Consider the following 20,641-nt stretch of genomic DNA (forward strand, 5'->3'; position numbering starts at 1 on the left):
GAAAAGATGTATGGATTTTTTTAAATTTTATTTTTAACTGTAACTACTGAATTCCTTTAGGAAATAGTTGCATATAATCAGGCATAATAGGCCATTAAATAAAATTCAGATTGTCTCATTATATTTACTGTATTTTATGAAATTGTGTTACTAGTAATGCCTCCATAACTATGCTTCTCTGTCTATCTGTATATGAGTCTGTAATATAAGATACAACACAGGAGGTTTAAACAGTTTGATTTTATGTTTAAAAAATGATCATACTGAATTACATGTTTCATGCAAAATGCATGTTTTAGTTTATTAATTTACTGAAAAGTAGGTAGATTGATTTAGCTATTTGCATCTAAGTTATTAGATAGTTATGTAATTTGTAATTTTTTTCCCTTTCATTTTGACTGTTTTTATTTCATCTTAGTTTCAGTTGGTTTGCTTGTTTCAGTCTGTTGTTTGAATGTTTTAGTTTACTTTTTATTAGTTTTGGTCTTAATTTTATTTTTATAATATAATTAAATACTAAAACTACGGTTATTTGTCTATATTTTACTTTAGTTTTCAAAGTTCAAGTTTATTTTTTCCTATTTTTTATTTGCGCTATTTAAATAAGAGAAAACATAACAATACAAAGTCTGACTTGTGTATATTTAACCTATTTTCTACTCCCAGACATCACGTTTTTCATACTATCAAGAAAAAAAGTGACATCAGCCTCTTTTTATAAACTGTTTTCCCGACTGTCAATGTCGCCGTTTGATTGGTCGTTGCGTCCTTCACTAACACGTTAACCCCGCCCACCTCTGTCTTGACAGCGAACACAAAAAGGACATGTAGCCCAGCCTTTTCAAAGGACTGTTAGCTACTTAGCTACCTAATTAGCTACCTCGTTGGGCTTCAAAATTCATTGTCCTCATAAATCATTTGGTTTCATTTGACCGAACAGTCAGCCTATATGTAGCTAATTAGTCATTTCAATGGCGTTCAATGGCCACCAGCGAGACGACGATGATATTATTGACGAAAACGAAACGCCCTCGAAGCAGCCGCGGTCCGACAAGGAGATGCCCGTTCATTTCAGAAACGAGCCCAACAGTGAGGGTGCCACTACCGCAGGAAGGGCCACATCCGACCGGCGGACTTCCCAGTCGGCGACGAGGCATCGACACGACTCTGTGAAGAAAACGAGGCCGCGTATGTGTTAATGTTGGCAGCGTGGGCTTGGTGTATTTACTGGGAAAAGGGGGTTGCTGTATGTCTACAATAAAAAAAATCAGAGGCGTTCCCCATTAAAGACAGTCGCTGTTGGTAATATAGGTTTGGCAAGAAAACCCTGCAGTTGCTCACATAAATTAAAAAAATGTATATTTGCACTGGCCTTCCACTGTACTGGGGTTATAGCAAATGTGTGACTAATTTGGCATGCGACGTATTTATTATTGGTGGGCTGTAGTGGCAGTACATAGCCAGAATCTTTTTTTTTTTCTTTTTGCAACAAGATGGCGTTAGCGGTACACACTGTACTGTTGCATCTATGGATGAAGCAGCTTTGCCATCATCTGGGTGAATGCTGAGAACTCAGCTTTATATGTGCCCTTTACCATAAATATTTTATATTTGTAGATGTATGTATTTTTCATCACTGTGCAAAATATTTTTATTTTAAAAAAACGAACATAATTTTTGCATGTGTTATCTCACATAATGTAGCATTCCCCTGGTTTGGGATGGACATCGGAGGCACTCTGGTGAAGCTCGTTTACTTTGAGCCCAAAGACATCACAGCGGAAGAGGAGCAGGAAGAGGTGGAGAATCTGAAGAGCATCCGGCGCTACCTGACCTCCAACACCGCCTATGGCAAGACTGGCATCAGGGACGTTCACCTGGAGCTGCAGGACCTGACGCTGTGTGGCAGGAAGGGCAACCTGCACTTTATTCGCTTTCCCACGCACGACCTCCCAGCCTTCCTGCAGATGGGCCGCGATAAGCACTTCTCCAGCCTTCACACCACCCTGTGCGCCACCGGAGGGGGGGCGTACAAGTTTGAGTCTGATTTCCGTATGGTGGGTCTGCTGTTGTGCTCTGTTTTGGGGGGTGGGGGGTATCTTGTAGGGCGTTGGGTATAGATTGGAATAAAAGGCAGCTATTTGCCTTGGTCGATCAGGAGGGGTGGGGGGCAGGCAAATGAGATGAGCATAGAGACAGAGCAAACAATATCCATTGGAAACACTGGAGAGATTGGTGAGACCGAGAATATGCTACTTCTGCTGGGTGGGGCTGGCAGTCTAGGGTCAGTAAAGATCATGAGATGAGCCATGAATTGTAGCACTGTTTTTGGCTTCATCTAAGCAAAAATGTGTTGGAAGTTGAGCAAACATGTACACACACATACTCACTTTCCAATGAACTGATTGGATTGGACAAATTATTATATTTTTATTATATTATAATAAAAATGCCTGCTCACTGATCTTTGTCCCTATCCCCTCCCCATCATCCACTTTCCTGCTTCTGTATTCTCCAGACCACATCACTTTTCTGATGTTATCTCTGCTCCTTCTCCCACTTCTTTTTTTTCCCTCTCTCCTTTCGGGGGGAAAAACAAAGATGGCTGACCTGGAGCTTCACAAGCTGGATGAGCTGGACTGTTTGATTCGGGGGGTGCTGTACCTCGACTCGGTGATGTCTAGCGGTCCCTCAGAGTGTTACTACTTTGAAAATCCTGCAGACCCAGACCACTGTGTCCAGAAGCCATGTACACTGGAGAATCCTTATCCCCTGCTGCTGGTCAATATAGGGTCTGGGGTCAGTATCCTGGCAGTCTACTCTGAGAACAACTACAAACGAGTCACTGGGACCAGGTAATGATGAGCTGGACGGCAGATGAGATGCTTAACAGGTTCTGTGCTATTGGGAAGTGAGTAGGAGTGAAGTGGAAAATAGCATTTGCCTACATTTAGTAACCTTAAAGGCAACTTGTATATTAAATGTAATTTGATAATCTTGGGTTACGGTTGGATATTACAGGTTAGGTGAAGTGCAACTTTTGAGGTCTAAAAAGCCATGACTAGCATGGACACCGGCTGGGTTTTCCTACCTTTCATCGTTTTTTTTTGTTTCAGCCCTTGGTCCTAAGAGAGGAAGATGAATTAGAGAAGAGCAGGGTAACAGAAAATGCATTGTGACACTAGCAAAGGGTAAACTACGTGACACCAGATTAATGTGATTCAGGAAGGTGCAGTCCAGTCGAGTCGGTGCCTTTGTGTGACGTTCCCGTTACCTTCCACTTTCATTACAAACTGCTTTCTTGACAAAAAAATAATTAATTCGTTCTGGATTTAGTCCGTACATTTAAAATGGTCAATTATAGTCATTTTTTTTCTTTAGGTAGAGGGAGAAAAAAAATCCTTTGTAGTCTGCCCTCTAGTTTGTTTTCACATGTGGTTTTTCTGTCTGCTGGCTTTGAAAGGGACTCATGAATGCTTGTTTCTCTCTCCACATAATGGCCCTCTGTTCTCTGTACTGGGAAAGAACTCATGTATTTGAATGAGCAGTCTCTAATGCATAGACATGTCTTTTCCCTGTAATTTCAGAACCTAAACACTTTATTTTACTCTAAGATGTCTTGATTTACATGTCACTTTGCATGTGTTCACAGTCTTGGTGGTGGGACCTTCCTTGGCCTGTGTTGCCTGCTGACCGGCTGTTCTACATTTGAGGAAGCCTTAGAAATGGCTTCTCAGGGGGAGAGCACGCGTGTGGACAAGCTGGTGCGAGACATCTATGGAGGGGACTATGAGAGGTTTGGGCTGCCAGGCTGGGCTGTGGCCTCAAGGTGCGTTTTAAAGCTGCTGCCTTTGTTCATTCTTTATATCACGACCCTGTTTGTGATATGTTCCAGCATAAGTAGATGATTCAAGGAACCAGGACTGTGCTAAGTTTACTTAATTTTGAATCTCACAATTGAAACTTAGTAAAAAGTAAGCTCTAAATTACAGATCCATCACTGCAGCTTTCAATGTTTAGCTATATCTGTCTTAAAAACTAATTTACTTTGACGTATTCTGTCCGCTTTGGTGTTGTTTATAAGATGTTCAGTATTGCTGTACATCAAAGGCAGAATTATAATTGCTCAGCTTCTAAAATTGAGCGACCTTCCAAACATAAATCTTGCCTTGCTTTGGCAGTTTCGGCAACATGATGTCTAAAGAAAAGAGGGAGTCTGTTTCTAAAGAGGACCTGGCCAGGGCAACACTGGTCACCATCACCAATAACATCGGCTCCATCACCAGAATGTGTGCTCTGAATGAGGTTAGTAGTGATGAGAATGTAACAGCCACACCTTAAGTGTGCATTTGTTGCACTGTGAGTCTAATGGCCGTGATTGCAGATATATATGATGTAAAGCTGTCAGGTGAGCCACCTAGATGGAGGATGCTGTGTAGCCTCTAAATGATCAAATCAGCTACACTTACATGTTAAATATTGTTAGAGAGTATATATGCTACCATCTACCTCATTGTTCATTCAGAGACTGCAAGGAATTAGGATTTGTGTTCCCAGTTGCACAACTATAAAAAGATTTGAGGAGATTTTTTTGTCTTCCTCTGTTGAACAGTCTGCCCCCTACCCCCTGCAGTTCCTACTGTCTGTTTCCTCTTTGCGTTCAGCCTCTTTACGGTGCTGCCTTGTGCCGTCTTGATCAAGCAGCATTGTACAGGGCTATGAAGGCGTAGAGGAGGTAAACTGCATTGTGGATCTTCTTTCCTTGAGCTATGAGTTACATTATTTCCCTTGTTTTTCTAGTGTGATATCAGTTATTCTAAAACTCTGGTGTCTCTCATCAGTTGTTTAGGCACTAATAATTTCCATCCCTATTCTTGTTTTTTTTGTAAAGAACATCGAGACTGTGTTGTTTGTTGGGAACTTCCTAAGAGTGAACACTCTCTCTATGAAGCTGTTGGCTTATGCCATGGACTACTGGTCTAAAGGTCAGCTCAAGGCACTCTTCCTTCGCCATGAGGTTAGTAAGTTTACCCCTCACTCCCATCAAAGACCACATGTATAGTATCTTCTAACTTCTAACTGCCACCTTGTGCCATTTGTTGCTGTTTTTAGGGTTACTTTGGTGCAGTTGGAGCCCTGTTAGAGCTTCTGCATCCGTCCTAATCCACCCAAAGAAGTACCTGTCAATCTGCTGCAAAGACCATTAGCACTTTAGACTGTTACCAATTAGTTCCAGGGTGAGATGTTATTCCAGCCACCCACCAGTTGCTGGTAAATCTTGTAAAGTTTAAGTGGTGAAATTCACTTCTAGGTTTTTCTACACATCTGCTATTTTGGTCAGTAGATGAAATAAACCGGTTTCCTGCCATGAAGTTGTACACAGCAAAGCTGACAGTTATTGTGTGCAGGACTCTGCAGAAATGAGCGACGTTTAGTCTGCAGCACCTCAAGGAAATTCACCGGGGTTGCCTGAAACACTTCATTTAAAAAGTACTTTTCAGCAGGCAGTCCTGTCATGTTGACTTTCTTTACCCCTCAGTGGGTATCAGGTTCTTGTCCAAATATTTGCGATCATTTTTAACTGTGTATGTTACCCAATGTGGGACCAGGTGGATGGAAGAAGTAATGAAAGTATAATTCGTCAGTGTGATGTGGCTTAAATTTTAGAAAATGACTATAAAATCACCAACTTAATTTCAGACACACACAATGTATTTTAAATGCTTTCTCTGGCATTAGAAAAATTGAGCTTTTCTACAGTTTTGAATGGAAACAACTGCTGGTTATTCTTGGAAAAAGAAAGTATCAGCTTTACCTTAGGAGTTAGTAACTGCTCTCTAAAACTGTAATGTAATAAATGATGAATTCATAATGGATTGAGTTTAGAGTTTCTGTTATTAACCTGATGGATCTCCCATCCACCTGGTGGCCTTGATAAGCTTTAACACTGCAAATAATTATGACCATTTACTGTTTGTTTTTGTTTTTTCTTTTCTGTGTGTTTTCTTATGTAACATTTCAATGTCATTGTTGGATTTGAAATGAAAATATTTAACAGAAAAGAAAAATACATTTCAGGCCACTACTTTAAGCAGATCTGTTACTGTTATAGATTATATAACATTTCTATATGATTTCTGCCTCAGTGAAGAGTAATATAGCACTCTTAAAATGCTCTTCCCAGTTGAGATTTCAGTGCTGGTAATCAAAAACTGTGTTATGTATTAGGATATCTGCACTGCTGGGTGTCAACTGTTCTTGAACCAGTCTATTCCTACAGAGAAATCAGAGCAATTGATTAGACAAATATTGATGAACGAGCATGTGAAGTACAGGTAATATTCGTGGCATCATTCTCCTGTATTTCCCCACATAAATAAAACGGGCATTTTAAAGCAGAAACTTGATTGATTCCCAACAACAGAGGTGTTTAAACGCTGTGATCCCAGTTTAGTTTTCTCCTATTCAGTAAGCTGTCAGGTATTGAGTGAATTTACTACTTGCTGTGACAATCTTTCATTATTAAGGTTATATCAATATTGAACTGAGAAAACTGAAACACTGTTAGAATTTCATTATCTGTCCGGTTTTATTGTTTTCTGTTTAGTAACGAGTCCATCCATCGATTATGGGTCCATAAAGTTAATCTAAGCAGTGAAGAGATGACTTGGTAAATAGCTGGAGACACGGTTTTTCAGGTGTCAGTTATTAGAGATCTATGAGCAAGTTGTAGATACACTAAGCTGATTTTAAATGAAGTGCCTCACATGTTTTTGTACCGAATACAGTATAGTATTCAGCAATGTGATTTTTAAAATTAAAACTTGTTTTTCAAGCTCTCCCTCCTTTTGCTTATACAAAGAAAACTTTGTACTTTTTTGTAATAGAGTAATGTCGCGTTACTTATTGAATTTCCCTATTAAATACCAACTTGGCAAACTCTTCATGTTTCTAACTAAACGTGTACATATCATTTGGGGATTTTTAAATGACAAGTTCATTTTTAAAATGTATTTTTACTTGGAGATGGCTGAGACTGTAGCTAAGCTAAAAGGTTCAACCAGCCACTTCAGAATAGTGAAAATCAGGTTACTTTATTAATGTCAAAGGAAATTATGTGGTTACAGATTAGCTTGGCTACTAAGCAGCCACTCTTTAAAATAGCACTTTTTCTACTGCAGTATATTATACTATAGTGTATTGCACAGCTTAAAAACTAACGAGGTTGTGGGTAAATTTCATGCTTGGGCATAGCCAGGTTTTTGCTTTCTACTGTTCATGCTAAGCTAACAATAAGCTACATCTAATTGCTCTATAAGCTAGTTGGTCTTCTAGCTGTTTCTGGGACTTTGCATAAGTTGGGTTTGTGGGATGTTTTGTTTTTCTATTACTTAACCTGACAAGTGCCAAATAGTGGGATACAATAAGTGTAGAAAACTTAGAGTCACTGGCGTGGCACTAAGGAACAACTTCGCTTCAGGTAAGTGAATGCATATTTTATGGAGCTGAGCAGATCGATCAAAATATTGATAGTATCAATAACAGTGGTGGTATTGGTATGGGATTGATACTAAAAATACACCTCAAACAAGCACTTTGAAAAATGCCTGAAGATTTGTTGTCTTGACTGTCACGGCTATTTTATGTATATCTTATAGCACATTTAACCAACATTCCAGGTCTCCAAAAATGCCAGGTTCAAAATACATGAAAAGCTGAAAGCCATGTAAAAATAGTAAGAATCACAGTGATAATTTTGTGGTCATTAAAATGTGTCCAAAATGTGCAAATTGATGATTATTCATCTTATAAATCATGCCTCACTATCTCCCCTACATAAGCTGTTTTTAAAAGGTTAAAAGTATCGGTGTTGGTATCAGCAATGCTGGGGATCGATACCAAAATTTCCAATACCGCAAAACACCAATATTTTAGTGATTTACCACTGAAAATATTTAATGCATAATTCCCGCTTTTATTTATTTATTTATTTTTTGACTTTGCTGGTTTAAACTTACCAAAACGCCTCCGCCTCCTTTAGTTTGACAGAAATGTCTGTCTAATGTTGATTGATATAAAATCTTAAAGTGTATCTTTATTCCATTTGGCACAGACAGTCTATGCAGTTTGGCCAGTTTCTTTTTCTTTTCGAGATATAATCGGAGGATTTAATCTACCAATACTTGGCCAGCACTACTGGTAACATCAAGTGGATTGCAAAAACCATTAGCAGAGGCATTACAGCTGGAACTGTCGATGTGGTCGCACATTTTTAACCCCGGTTGTAAATCTGCCGCTGACACGTTGTGCGCTTTAACAGACACGTAGGCTCTGAGTGAAATTGGCGAAGTGATTTTTTTCCTCTTTTTGGGGGAAGTTACGAAAGGCAAGACAGTCTGTTACAGAACCATCCATGAAAGAGTCTGTGTCTTTCCAGGGAAAAAAAAATTAAAAAATCCAGCCCCCTTCAGTTCCGTACCCTCCTCCTCCTCCTCGGGTGAGGGCAGCTGCCAATTTACGGACAACAACGTTTGAAGAAGTCATTGGCCGAAGGTGGACCACTGCCCTACAAATGAAACCTGTGTCTGATGGAGGGGACGATTTAGCACAAGAACTGGGATTTTATTCTTCCTCTGGGTTCAGTTAATAAACTTCAGGACACATCTCCCTCTCTCCATTAGACCCTCTGTAACCTTTACACCGTGGCAATATAAGGTAAGACTGCTTCATGATTAGTCAGATTATTTGATGCAATTTTTTATACAAGTCATAGTCTGGATTTAAAACCAAAACTATACTGTATTATCTGAAAGCTGTGAAGCTGCCTTACCGTCTGCGCCGTATGGTCTCCCAGTACGCAGAGTGGTAAAACAGGCTGTTTCTCTGAGCAGTTTTTTGGGATGCAGAATCAAACATGTGAGGAATGTTGCGACAGGAAAGACAAACAGTGACTTTGGAAAAATCCGTCTGTCCATTCACAAGAAACTTCTTGCGTGGTGTGAGGTGCTGATGTGGATCTGGATTTGAAGAACCATTTACTGAGATTTTTTTTTTTTTTTTTTAAAGCTGGAATAATTTCTAGTAAGAAACCCTTCATATTTGGTTAATAAGTTGCAACTTTATTTATTCATAGATCAGTATAAAGTCGGAAGTTATTAATTAGAGTGATGCTTTGGATGGCAGTGTGTGGGAATTCTATTATGTTGGTACTTATCTTCTGTCTTTGTAAAAAATAAATAAATACTGTAAATCCTTTTTATATTAAGATATTGATAAATTGATTTGTGCTCATAAGGCTTTAACAGCCAGTTAATCATCCAGATTAAATAGTCTAACTCCCTTCTTAGCATTTAGATGAACCAGAAAGCCAACAGACTTAAACTGCACTGTGTCAAAATGTCCAGGAAATGTTTAGCCACCACAGATTTCCATGTTGTGCTGCTTTATTGAAACAGGCTTATAGGTCAGTTTTGTCCTCCATCCATCCAACTCCTTGTGGCTCATGTGGACTATTCTTAGTATAAAGTTTCACAAAGTACCCCAAAAGTCAATAGCATGTTACAAAAAGGCAGGGAAAACTTTTTTTAGCCCACACAGCCCAAACTGCCAGTTTATTTTCAGTCTGTGAAAGTACAGCACAGTACAGATTTCTGCAAGTATTTAGAGATTAAGAATGAGATATGTGTGGCTTTTGGTGGGAATGTGGGCATGATGTTGTGCAGGGTAAGACTTTATAATGGCCAAGAGTGTTGTGTATGTGGGTGAGTCAGAGCTGTGCTGATTTGGTGAACTGCTGCCCGGTTGATTTGAGCCTTTCACAAGACATGATCCATGAGCACATTGGTATGGAGAGTGGCTGCTTTGATGATAGAAATAGAAACAGTAGGATGAGAAAATGGGTGATTGGATCAGAAACATCAGATTCAGACTTTGTATGGAGGTTCTTTTTTAATTAAGGCTACAGAAACCAGAAAATAACTAGTTATTGTTTGTACTCCACTAGTTCTTCAGGCTTTCTGGAGGTCTTCCACCTAGCTCAATGGATGAATCTATTTTGTGTCTATACATGACAGACATTTTACGAAATAACTGGTTTTAAATGGTATCTTTAGATATTTTCTTGCTGTTGCAAAAACACATAATTTGTTTATTTCTCAAAGATAACACAGTTTGGCCGGCATAAAATAGTATCTTTGCACAGTCTAGGTACTTCCCAAATAGCTGTTGGCTGAAAACGTGGCATGGTGTGCAGTGTGTTCTTTAAAAAATTGAGGAAACTGAACAAGTGGAGGACAAACGCAAAAGTGGCCTAAAATAAAGCTATCTAAAGTAGATGACCAGTATCTACGTTTTGCATCCTTAATCAATAACAGAAAAGGTTAAGGTATACCAAATTATACGAAAACCACACTGAAAATCAGTGACAAATCAGTGAAAGCAGGTAATATGAAGTCAGGAATCCAAGTTGGAAATTTTTGGTTCAAACCATTGTCAATATGTACAGAGGTGATCAGGAAAAAGGTACAACAGTGTTTTACAGCCATCTGTAAAACACAGTGGTGGCTCTGTCATGGTTTGGGGCTGGAATTCAACCAGTGGAGTTGGAGGTCTCATCAAAACTGATGGAATTATAAACAGAAAAACATCATCAGATCTGATCTTCCATGTGGTAAAATCTGGAAAGCATCTGATTGGCAACTGCTTAATTTATCTCCATGACAATGATCCCAAACACACTGTCAGCCCACTAAAACATACCTGAATAGAAAAAGATTGGCCTCCCCAGGTTGTAGACCTCAGCGTTATTGAAGCAGTATGGGATCATCTTTGACAGGGAACACAACAAAAGGCAGCCAACATCCAAAGTGCTTTGAATGGCCTTTGAGAAGCCCGGAAAACTATTCCTGAAGACTACTTAAAGAAAGCTTGTCTAAGAGAGTTCAGGCTATGTTGTAGACAGTCAAATATTGCTTTTCAAGCTTGTTATAATTGTACAAAGTCTTTGTTTGCCTTATATATTATGTTTGTATTTATTTTTACACAGCTTTTAATAAGTCCCAGCACCTAGTTCTCATTTTCCTTCAAAGACATAAAGAAATTAAGGGTGACCTAATACCTTTGCATTGTTCTGTATCCTTGCTTCCATATGGGATGATTCTATGTCACGTAACCTGGAGGTCATTATTTTTTTGGGTCTCACATCTGTCAATTATGATAACTCTATACTGACCAAAGTACTGCCTGAGATCTGAAAACATGGTGATTTTTGCAATAGTAAAGTAAAGGCAAAGACACACAGTGGGTTGTAAATGGTTTAAACTACTGACAAAAGTTAGCACATTTGAAATGGTGATAATAATAGGTCTTTACACACAAAAATTATGTGTATGTCTAAAAACAGGAAGCTGTCTGTAAACTCTGATGGATGTTTACAACAGAGTTAAAATGTTAGTGTTGGTCTGCCACATATTTTAGCAAAACTTACCTTGTTTACAACCTTTACTCTATAATAATCTACAAAAGAAACCTGAAAAAACGGGGAACAAAATACAGTGAAGCAAATCATTTAATGCAAAATGCAAAAAGTAGTTCAAAAATGTATCCTATGTTGAAACTATGTGAAACTGTGTGATGCTAACTAAAGAAACTAATACGCTAACAATGAAGTTGATTAGAATCAGGCCAGTAAAATGATTGGGTAGAGGGGGAAAAGCATTCCAGAGATCCTGAGTTCTCCAAAGTCATAGTCAGGATGGGAAAATGGTTCCGAACAAAAATAGTTCTTAGCTTGAAATTACAGAGAATTTAGGGCTTCCTGTATACAACTGACATGGGGAAAAGTCACAGTTGAATAACCCAGATTCTCAGCTCTCATGTCTGCTCTATGATAAGAAAATGAAAATCTGTAAATAGTTGATACCACATCCTCTGGTGCTGAAGAGCATCTGGCTTGTTAGCACCTCATATTTCAAAAGCCAGCATCCATGAACCTTTAACAGTTCATTACCTCTCAAGGCGTGGATAACTTGTGCATCTGTGAAGACATCATTAATGCTAAAGGACATATAATATAAACAAATCCTTTCACCTAAATAGCATCCATTCCAAGTAAAGCCATGCTCAACCTATATGCACATATTATAACAGCATCATTCTGCAGTAAAGGAGACAATTATGTAGTCCAAGTTTGTCACCCACTAAAAATATTTAATGAAAATATGCAAAAAGTCAGTAACTCTTCTGGCTTTGAGGTGTCTCATCAAACTCATTCATTGTAGCCAAACTCATGAATCAAACTCGTTCAGTCCTTCTTAGTTTCCAGCTTCCATCTGCTCACCACACACATCCTTACAAGCCTCACTGGGTCTCACAGACCATAGTCAAGAAGCGCAGCAGCTTTCAAATTGTGTGTCTGACAGAACAAGAAGACAAATTGTAAAAGAACAAATGTCTGCAAGGAAGTATGTAAACGTCAGTTTATAGTTCTGTAAGGGAAATATTTGCAGCGATATGCTCTGCTAACTACCTGTATGTAAGGAAACAGTGTTTGCATTTGATTTTCTTCTTAAAAAACATTTTTGAGAACGATTCAAGACACAGATCACACAAATAAGCAGCTTCAGACGTGCTGGCTATGCCGTTAAAAGCCTCTTCTGACCAACTGTGAATGTGTGTGTCCTTCCATATGGCGTGAAACTGGATTCAGATGATGTACTCAGCCTTGGACCATGTTTTGGAAAGGTTAACTTAAGTTTGTGGTTTCTGTACAAACACACCACACTGCTGCATTTGTGTCTCTGGAGGGACAGACATCCACTTGCTAAAAGCTCAAAAGGAGCGTGGCTGTCAGGTTATCAATAGCAGGCCTATGCCGTGTCCACTGCCAAAAAGAGCAGAATGAGGTTTTCTGAGAAAAATCAGACTTTTGGTATTTCATAGAAAAAAAACATTTATTAATAATTTATTAATTATTAACCCAGAGTACTGTCTGTTCAGCATTGTGAAACATTAGCACGCACAAATTGAAAAAGGTTGAACAGAAAACTACACAATGGGACAAGGACACTTTAATTAATTTAATAGATATAAACATTCATGTGGCCTTTAAATTCAGCCAGATCATGGGGTCATTAAAACCTACGCTTTTAAAAAGATCTCCTCCTACCCTCACACACATCAGAATCAAGTATTGACCAGATGGTTTGAATCAGACTGCTGGAGCAACTCTACACTCTTAACATCAATCCTTCCATGTGTTGAGCATATTTGAGGCGCTTTTTTTCAGTAGTAGCTGCAGTTATTTAGAAAATACACTGAGGGCGAGCAGATTGTGTGTTGTGTGCAATGTGCTGAAAATACTGTTGCAATTACTGTATTTGCGCCCCTTCTGATTTCTTAATTTTTTGCATGTTTGTCAAACTTACGTGTTTCAGCTCATCAAACAAATTTTCATATTAGACAGAACTAACCTGAGTAAATACAGAATATAGTTTTAAAATTAGGATTTCATTTATTTTAAAGTTATTTATAAATTTTATATGTGACCTGTGTGGCCCTATCCAAAAAGGGTAAATGACCACTAACCATAATACCTCGTTGTGTCACTCTTGCCAGCAGGAAGTGCAATCATGCATTTCTTATATCTAGTAATGATCTTTTACGTTGCTGTGGAGGAGTATTTGCCTGTTCTTCTTTGCAAAATTGTTTAAATTCAGTCACGAGGGTTTTCGAGCATGAACGGCCCGAGTAAGGTCACGCTAGAGAATCTCAATCTGGTTTAAATCTGGACTTTTCCAAAACCTTCATTTTGTTTTGTTTTTTGAGCCAATCAGAGGTGGACTTGCTGGTATCGAGTGTGCTTGAGCTTCAGGGCAGGAAGTCATTGCCGAAAATTCTCCTTCATGATTTTCTGCTTGACAGTAGAATTCATGGTCCCATCAATTACAGCAAGTCCACGTCTTGAAGCAACAGAGCAGCAAAGCAGCCCCAGACCATCACACTACCACCACCATGTTTGGCTGTGTTTATGAAATACTGTGTTAGTTTTATGTCAGATGTAGCAGGACTCAAACCTTCCAAAAAGATCAACTTCTTTTTCATCAGTCCACTGAATACCTCCCCAAAAGTCTTTGAGATCATCAAGATGTTTTTTGGGAAATGTGAGATGAGCCTTTGTGTTCTTTTTGGTCAGCAGTGGTTTTTGTATTGGACGCCATTTTCGCCCAGTTTCTTTCATATTGTTGAACCATGAACACTGATCTTAACGGTGTAAAGGCCTGCAGTTCTTTAGATGTCGTTCTGGGTTCTTTTGTGAACTTTTCCTGAAAGAGTCGTTGATGTGCTTTTGGAGTAAAGTTGTTAGGCCAGCCACTCCTGGGGAGGTTCACCATTTTTCCAAGTTTTCTCAATTTGTAAATAAGGACTCTCGCTGTGGTTTCTCAAAGCATTTGAAATTGGTTTGTAACCCTTTCCACTGACTAACAGATGTCAATGACTCAATTTCTCAGCTGTTTCTGTAGTTTGTGGCATAATGTTTTGCTTTTTTTGAGATCTTTTAAGCTACATCACTTTGTCAGACAGGTTCTTTTGTAGGGAGTTCTGGATTCATCAGGTCTGGTAAAGAGACCAGTGTGAGGATAGTGGTTAATCTCAGTTAAATCATGATTTAAAAAGGGGTGAAAATGTGAGAAATATGGAAAAAGAACTAAGAAATCACAGAGAGGGTTAGTACTTTTTCATTACACTGCATTGCGGCACCCAGAGACTCTTCAAGGAATCAGGGTTAAAATTCTGGGGTCACCTTTTTGTACCAATCAATGAAACCATATTAGAGTGGGAGCTGATCTAACTAAGAAAGAGGGGTAGACTTTTTCAAAAAATACTTCAAAGAGTTAAATCTCTGTCTGAATTGATGTAAAGGAATATTTGGTAATTATAGCACAAACTGACTTTTTTCCCAGTGAAAAACGAGTTGTAAAAATCAGTACAACTCTGATATCTGTGTTGTGTTTTCTCTCTGTGTAAATGTAGAAGTATATAATAACTGTCTTGCACCTTTTTTTATATGCAGCTGAAATAATGGATAAATCAAGATACAAGCAGCAGTTAGCATTCAGCCTCCTGCTTGGGTTATGGTTGCCTTACTGTTTAACTCAAACTACACCGTCAAACACCGTCACGTCAAAGCCCACACTGACACCGACACCATCCCCATCCCCCCGGCCCGAAAGACTAAAGGTCAGACTGTCTGGATATCCTCGAAAACACAACGAGGGACGGATAGAGCTGTTCTACAAGGGAGAGTGGGGAACCATCTGTGATGACGACTTCACGATAGCTAACGCCCACGTACTTTGCCGCCATCTGGGCTTCGTCTCAGCCACAGGATGGACCCACAGTGCTAAATATGGCAAAGGCCAAGGTAAGGGTGGCTTCAGCCATGAGTGTGTCTAATTTCAGCATTCAGTTAAATATACTGTGTGATCATCCATTTGTGTTTTACATGATGTAACACACATAAGGGTGTTCAGAAAAGTAGTTGTTTCCAACCAAATTATGTGCCAACATAAAATTTTGTTTGTCTAGACTCCCCAGTGTGAAGCACTTGAAGATAATACTTACATATAAAGTTAAACCCAGTATTATATTATTAATATTTAGTGAATAATTCTTGCTCAAGAATGAAGTACCTCAGGAACCACAGGGTTGGACTGGGTTAGACAGTCATCGTCCTCCACGATACCCGTACTGACTTTGGTGATCCAAACTACTAAGCATGAGATTGATGTCTTTAGGTTTTTGTGTAATGTGTTGAAAATGATTGAGTAGAATCGTTTTTTATCACCATTTGCACGGCTTCCCAACTTTTTTTGAATTGGGGTTGTATTTTTGTTCACCTCAGTGACTACTACCTAAATTGTAGTAACTGTGAAATGCCTTTAGGACTTAGCATTAGGACAATTTTTTGTAGTCCTACACAATAAAAAATGAAGTATGTTTCCAGATGTTTATGAATAAATATTTGTAAAAATAATAACATTCCCATCACCTCTAGCTGTACTTAGGTTTTTGGAACTAATTAAGTTGCCATGCTAACATTCCATGAACATGTTAGCATTGTCTTTGTGTGTAAGTAATGACGTCAATGTTAGCATTTAGCTCGACCTTAGAAAGCCGCCATGTCTAGCCTTAAAAAATCTTGAATTTCTTGAAGAGTCCCCCTAGACTTTAATAAAACTATAACCACCGTTTTTCTTTCACTTGTTTTTTTAATCGTAAGTACAGCTGCAAACGTTTTTTCCTAGACCACCAGTGTTGCAAACAAGTGCTACTTCCAGGTTTGGGTTTATTGCTTTCTCCCTCCTGGGAGTGTGGTGGAGTTTCCCTAACAGTCTGTCGCCTGCGTAGGAAAAATCTGGCTGGACAACGTGCAGTGTCACGGAGGTGAGAAGAGCATCGAATTCTGCAAGTCCCGTGGCTGGGGCAACAGCGACTGCACTCACGATGAAGATGCCGGAGTTGTCTGCAAAGATGAGAGGATACCCGGCTTCGTGGACTCGAATGTTATTGATGTAAGTTGCCGAAACATATTTAAGAGACATTATGTTGCAGTCAAAGTTAGAGTCGATTAAGAAGCCGTCGCTTGTTCATAAACAATCCTTTTTCTTCACAGTTTATAGACTTGATATATAAGGACTACACACATGGAAGAAATCTAACGCCTCTGTGCAGCTCCACCTGTGGCTAGCACACATGGTGCTGATTAGCTCTTTTTCTATAACATGTGTCTAACCTGCTGAAAGCAAAAGCTTCTCCAAGTGTATACTCCTGAGCTGAAATTGTAATAAACTTAGCAGCTACAGTCAGTTATAGCTGGGCAAAACACTTAAAAGGTGATCCAGTAAATTTCTGGCTATGTTGCTTCTTTAATTTGACCATTCATCTAGGTCTGTGTAGTTTTGGTAACAACACCTTGATCTGTATTTTTATTTTTGCAGTAAAAGCGTTTTGTACCAATTGCCAGTGGATGTCACCAGTTCATTTATGAGTTTCTGTACTTGAGGCAAGACTTCTGCGTCTAACACCTCGGCTTACATTATACAGAATACATGAATGTCAAGCTCAAAGTTAAACCATGCCCTCATTTAATAAATAAAGATGTGCAACTCAGAGCCTCTCAGGACACACACATAGGTGGGTTGCTGGCTGAGATTTTTTTCCAGTCGGTCTCTGTCTTTGATGTTGTTTGCATAACTGAATGGTCCCAGGTGAACAAGGTTATTCTGGTGACTCGTCTCCACTGACTAAATGAGCAGATGACACAGGAAGATTGCATTAAAAACAAAAAGCTTCATAAGAGTAAGTGAGTGGATTTTCAGATACATGACCATCTTCCCTCTTTTTCTTTGTTGCTGTGAGTGAGGGTTGCTTAAATGTGGCATCCAGACTTGAATCTACGACCAGAGCCAGATTTTTCTTTTCCAAATAAACAGCAGCGGAAGTGACTCAGTGCATCGCTGGCATTCGGAGTCACGTTTACCACTCGTGAGCTGTTAGTGAGAGCACGAGACCTGAAAAATACTGTCCGGTACAGACGTGAGTCAGTGTGTAGTCTGGTCCTCTCATGCAGGACAAGTTTTATAAATAATTTAGCTTTCATCCATATAATTTAGCTCCAAGAGCAACTTGTGATCCTTTATAAATAAATATATTTGTTATTTATTCCTGTTCTGCAAGGCACAAGTTGATCAGAACAAAGTAGAAGAGGTGCGACTCAGGCCAGTGGTTGGCGTGGCCAAAAAGAAGCTGCCCATCACGGAAGGTGTGGTGGAGGTGAAATACAAAGATGGCTGGGCACAGATCTGCGATGTAGGCTGGACAGCCAAAAACACCCGCGTGGTCTGTGGCATGCTGGGGTTCCCTCATGAGAGGAAGGTCAACAAAAACTTCTACAGGTAAGTGAATTGCATCAGGTTATGAGGCTGTTCGTGTATATCATTTCAGCAAGAGAGGCCCCACACTACTTTAAAGGGGAAAGGATGTATCTCAAGTTTGTGTTTTTCGTTTGGTTGCTTTTGGAACCTTTATTTAGCAAGAAAGTGAAACTCTGGAGACAAAGGCTGTCTTTTGAGAGAGAGAGTCTTAGGCCAAGATAGGCCATTTTAAACTAGCATGTTTTTTAATAGTGGGAGAAACCCAAGATCCTGAGAAAAACCAGCAAAAACACAAGCAAATCCCCCATTTATTGATAATAATCTTCAACTAATCTCGAGACAGACATTTGTTTTGTTGCCAAGACTCAGATGAGACGATCACATGTCTGTATAGTAAATGTGAAGCTTGACCTAGACGCTTGTTTCAGTTATTCCTCCTTTGTTACTTTCATCTACTTTCGGTCTTTATGTTAAAGGCTGCTGGCAGTAGCTTCATGTTTAAGACCAAGACAGAGTAGGGGAAATAATTGTTTGATTTTCTGCTGAATTTGTAAGTTTGCTCACTACCAATGAAATGAACAGGCTTTATTTTGATGGTATTTTCATTTTAACAGAGAGAGGCAGGATTTCAACCACAAATCCAGAAAAAATGCATTACATAAAGGTCATACATGTTTAGGTTATTGAGTGAAATAAGTATTCGATCCTCTTCAAGCAGCCAAAATTCGTTCTCCCACAGATTGTCTTTGTGCCCATGCGGCACACAGATTTCAATCAATCAATCATTGAATTACAGATCTCAACTTGGCATATGTATGAAGCACCTGTCCATCAGTTCCTTCAATTCCAACCTCTTCACCACCAAGAGAGGAGTCAATGGTGCTCTCACAGTCACTGAGAACACCACTGGTAATACGCTGTGCTGTAATAATTGAAATCTTGGCCTGACCGCAAGGTTCACCTGCTCAAGAAGGCACATGCAGAGGCCTATCTTAAGCTTGCCAGAGAACATCTAAATGATTCAGAGAAGGCTTGGGAGAAAGTGCTGCTATCAGAAGAAACCAAAACTGATCTTTTGGGCAACAACTCAGCCTTCCGTGTTTGGAGGAAGAGAAATGCAGAGTATAACCCAAAGAACACCATCCTCACAGTCAAGCACGGAGGTGCAAACATGCTTTTGGGGTTGATTCAGGATGACTTCAGTGCATTGAGGGATCACTGGTTGGAGATATGTACTGTAATATCTTGGATGAGAACGTCCTTCCCTCAGCCAGAACCCTAAAGATAGGTAGTGCATGGGTTTTCCAGCATGACAGTGACCCAAAAAGTATCACTAAGGGAACAAAGGAGTGGATAAAGAAGAACCACATTAAGGTCATAGAATGTCTCAAGACCTCAGTCCTATAGAAAATCTGTGGAGTCATGAAACCTAAAGGATTTAGAGAGTTTCTGTGAAAAGGAGTGGGACAAAATCCCTCATGAGATTGCTGTTCTTACCAACAAAGACTACTCCACCATGTACTAAGTGATGTTTTGCTTGGGAATCAAATTCTTGTTTCAAATCATTTTATGACCTTTATTTAATGTGTTTTTTCTGGATTTTTGGTTGATATTCTGCCTCTCTCCATTAAAATGAAACTACCATAAAAATGAGAGGTTGCTCATTTCTTTGAAAGTGAACAACATCACAAATTCAACAGGGGATCAAATAATTATTTCCCCCACTGTATGAATCTCAAACTCCCTAAAATAAAGCAAAGAAGTATACTTCTTAAAATATCAAACTCTTCCTTTAAATTGATAGGAAAGAGAAACCAATTGCACAGCCTATAAAAATGTATTCAGTTATAGCGGACTTTCTTTTTCCAAGTTTATTTCTCAGTGCCAGCAGTGGGAATCCGGCTGCTTGTAAACAACGGCTCTAACTTGCTCTTTCCCTCATTCACTTGGGATATTTGCTGCAGCCTCTCTGACATTATTCCCACACTTTTAGTGTGTAAACCAAAGTGGCAACAGTTTGACCAAACCTCAAGCAAGATCTTAATCTGTGTACAGTAAAGAGCAGACATTATAGTGACTGCTGTTTACTGTGGCTATGACAGGGAATGCGTGTAGACTTCCCCTGCCAACACTGCATGTGCTGTCTGCAGCACAGCTCGTGTGAGGAAAGCTTCAGCATTTTGTATGAGCGTCTGATTGTTCTCTTCTGGTTCTTATTTCTTCATTCAGAGGATGTTTTTGTTGTTCTTTGGATAGACTGGAAAGCTGAAAAACTTCTTGGGCTGTACTCAGTACTTTGCAAAGGAAGTTGAAGTGACTGTTAACTGTGTGCATGAATGGAAACCACAGTCCGATTTGTGTTATCACAACAATTACCAGTTAAGATTTTACCTGGAGTGTTGATGTCTTATGATTGCAATAAAAACCATAACATATCTTATGACTTTTATGTTTTGCTTCCAACATCATATATCAAGCCAAATTTCAGGCCTTTCTTTTTGTTTTAAAACTATGTAGACTGGATAGAGCAGACCCTGCTGTGTTATATGAGAACAGTGATTCCCTCCAGAGCGACTGCAGACATTCCTGGCTGCACTCCATTCAAGGACGTTTTATTCGTCCCCTGCAGACGGTTCACAGTAGTACGAGGGGAAATGTGTTTTCTCTCAGACACGTGTGAAGGCTGAGGCTTTGGGGGGAGGTTTGGA

At 39.3% G+C, this 20,641-nt stretch overlaps 2 protein-coding genes across 5 annotated transcripts in view; both read left to right on the top strand.

Annotated features, from left to right (window-relative positions):
• The first annotated feature begins 800 nt into the window (after positions 1–800).
• On the top strand, positions 801–6,931 carry pank2 (pantothenate kinase 2). The gene is made up of 7 exons (XM_063499433.1): positions 801–1,188; positions 1,705–2,057; positions 2,602–2,855; positions 3,653–3,829; positions 4,182–4,305; positions 4,892–5,017; positions 5,113–6,931. The coding sequence occupies exons 1-7, from the start codon at positions 972–974 to the stop codon at positions 5,161–5,163; spliced, it is 1,302 nt and encodes a 433-aa protein (XP_063355503.1). The 5' UTR covers positions 801–971; the 3' UTR covers positions 5,164–6,931.
• A 1,539-nt stretch (positions 6,932–8,470) lies between these two features.
• Positions 8,471–20,641, top strand: part of loxl3b (lysyl oxidase-like 3b) — a 31,684-nt gene continuing 19,513 nt past the window's right edge. For 2 of the 4 annotated variants that reach the window (XM_063499256.1, XM_063499259.1), the window contains exons 1-4: positions 8,471–8,715; positions 15,071–15,421; positions 16,408–16,571; positions 17,737–17,954. In XM_063499256.1, coding sequence (XP_063355326.1) covers positions 15,079–15,421; positions 16,408–16,571; positions 17,737–17,954 — 725 coding nt within the window. In that variant the 5' untranslated portion in view covers positions 8,471–8,715; positions 15,071–15,078. The remainder of the gene's footprint in view (positions 8,716–15,070; positions 15,422–16,407; positions 16,572–17,736; positions 17,955–20,641) is intronic. The other 2 variants (XM_063499255.1, XM_063499257.1) reach the window with 2 other exon arrangements.

Source organism: Pelmatolapia mariae, linkage group LG16_19 (genome assembly GCF_036321145.2).
Source record: "Pelmatolapia mariae isolate MD_Pm_ZW linkage group LG16_19, Pm_UMD_F_2, whole genome shotgun sequence".
Classification (NCBI taxonomy): Eukaryota; Metazoa; Chordata; class Actinopteri; order Cichliformes; family Cichlidae; genus Pelmatolapia; species Pelmatolapia mariae.

Excerpts from the sequence above, each read along its gene's own strand:
- pank2 (XM_063499433.1), top strand. The coding sequence starts at position 972 with ATGGCGTTCAATGGCCACCAGCGAGACGACGATGATATTATTGACGAA. Across the intron at positions 1,189-1,704 it reads TGTGAAGAAAACGAGGCCGC|CATTCCCCTGGTTTGGGATG; the intron begins GTATGTGTTAAT and ends CACATAATGTAG. Across the intron at positions 5,018-5,112 it reads CACTCTTCCTTCGCCATGAG|GGTTACTTTGGTGCAGTTGG; the intron begins GTTAGTAAGTTT and ends TGCTGTTTTTAG.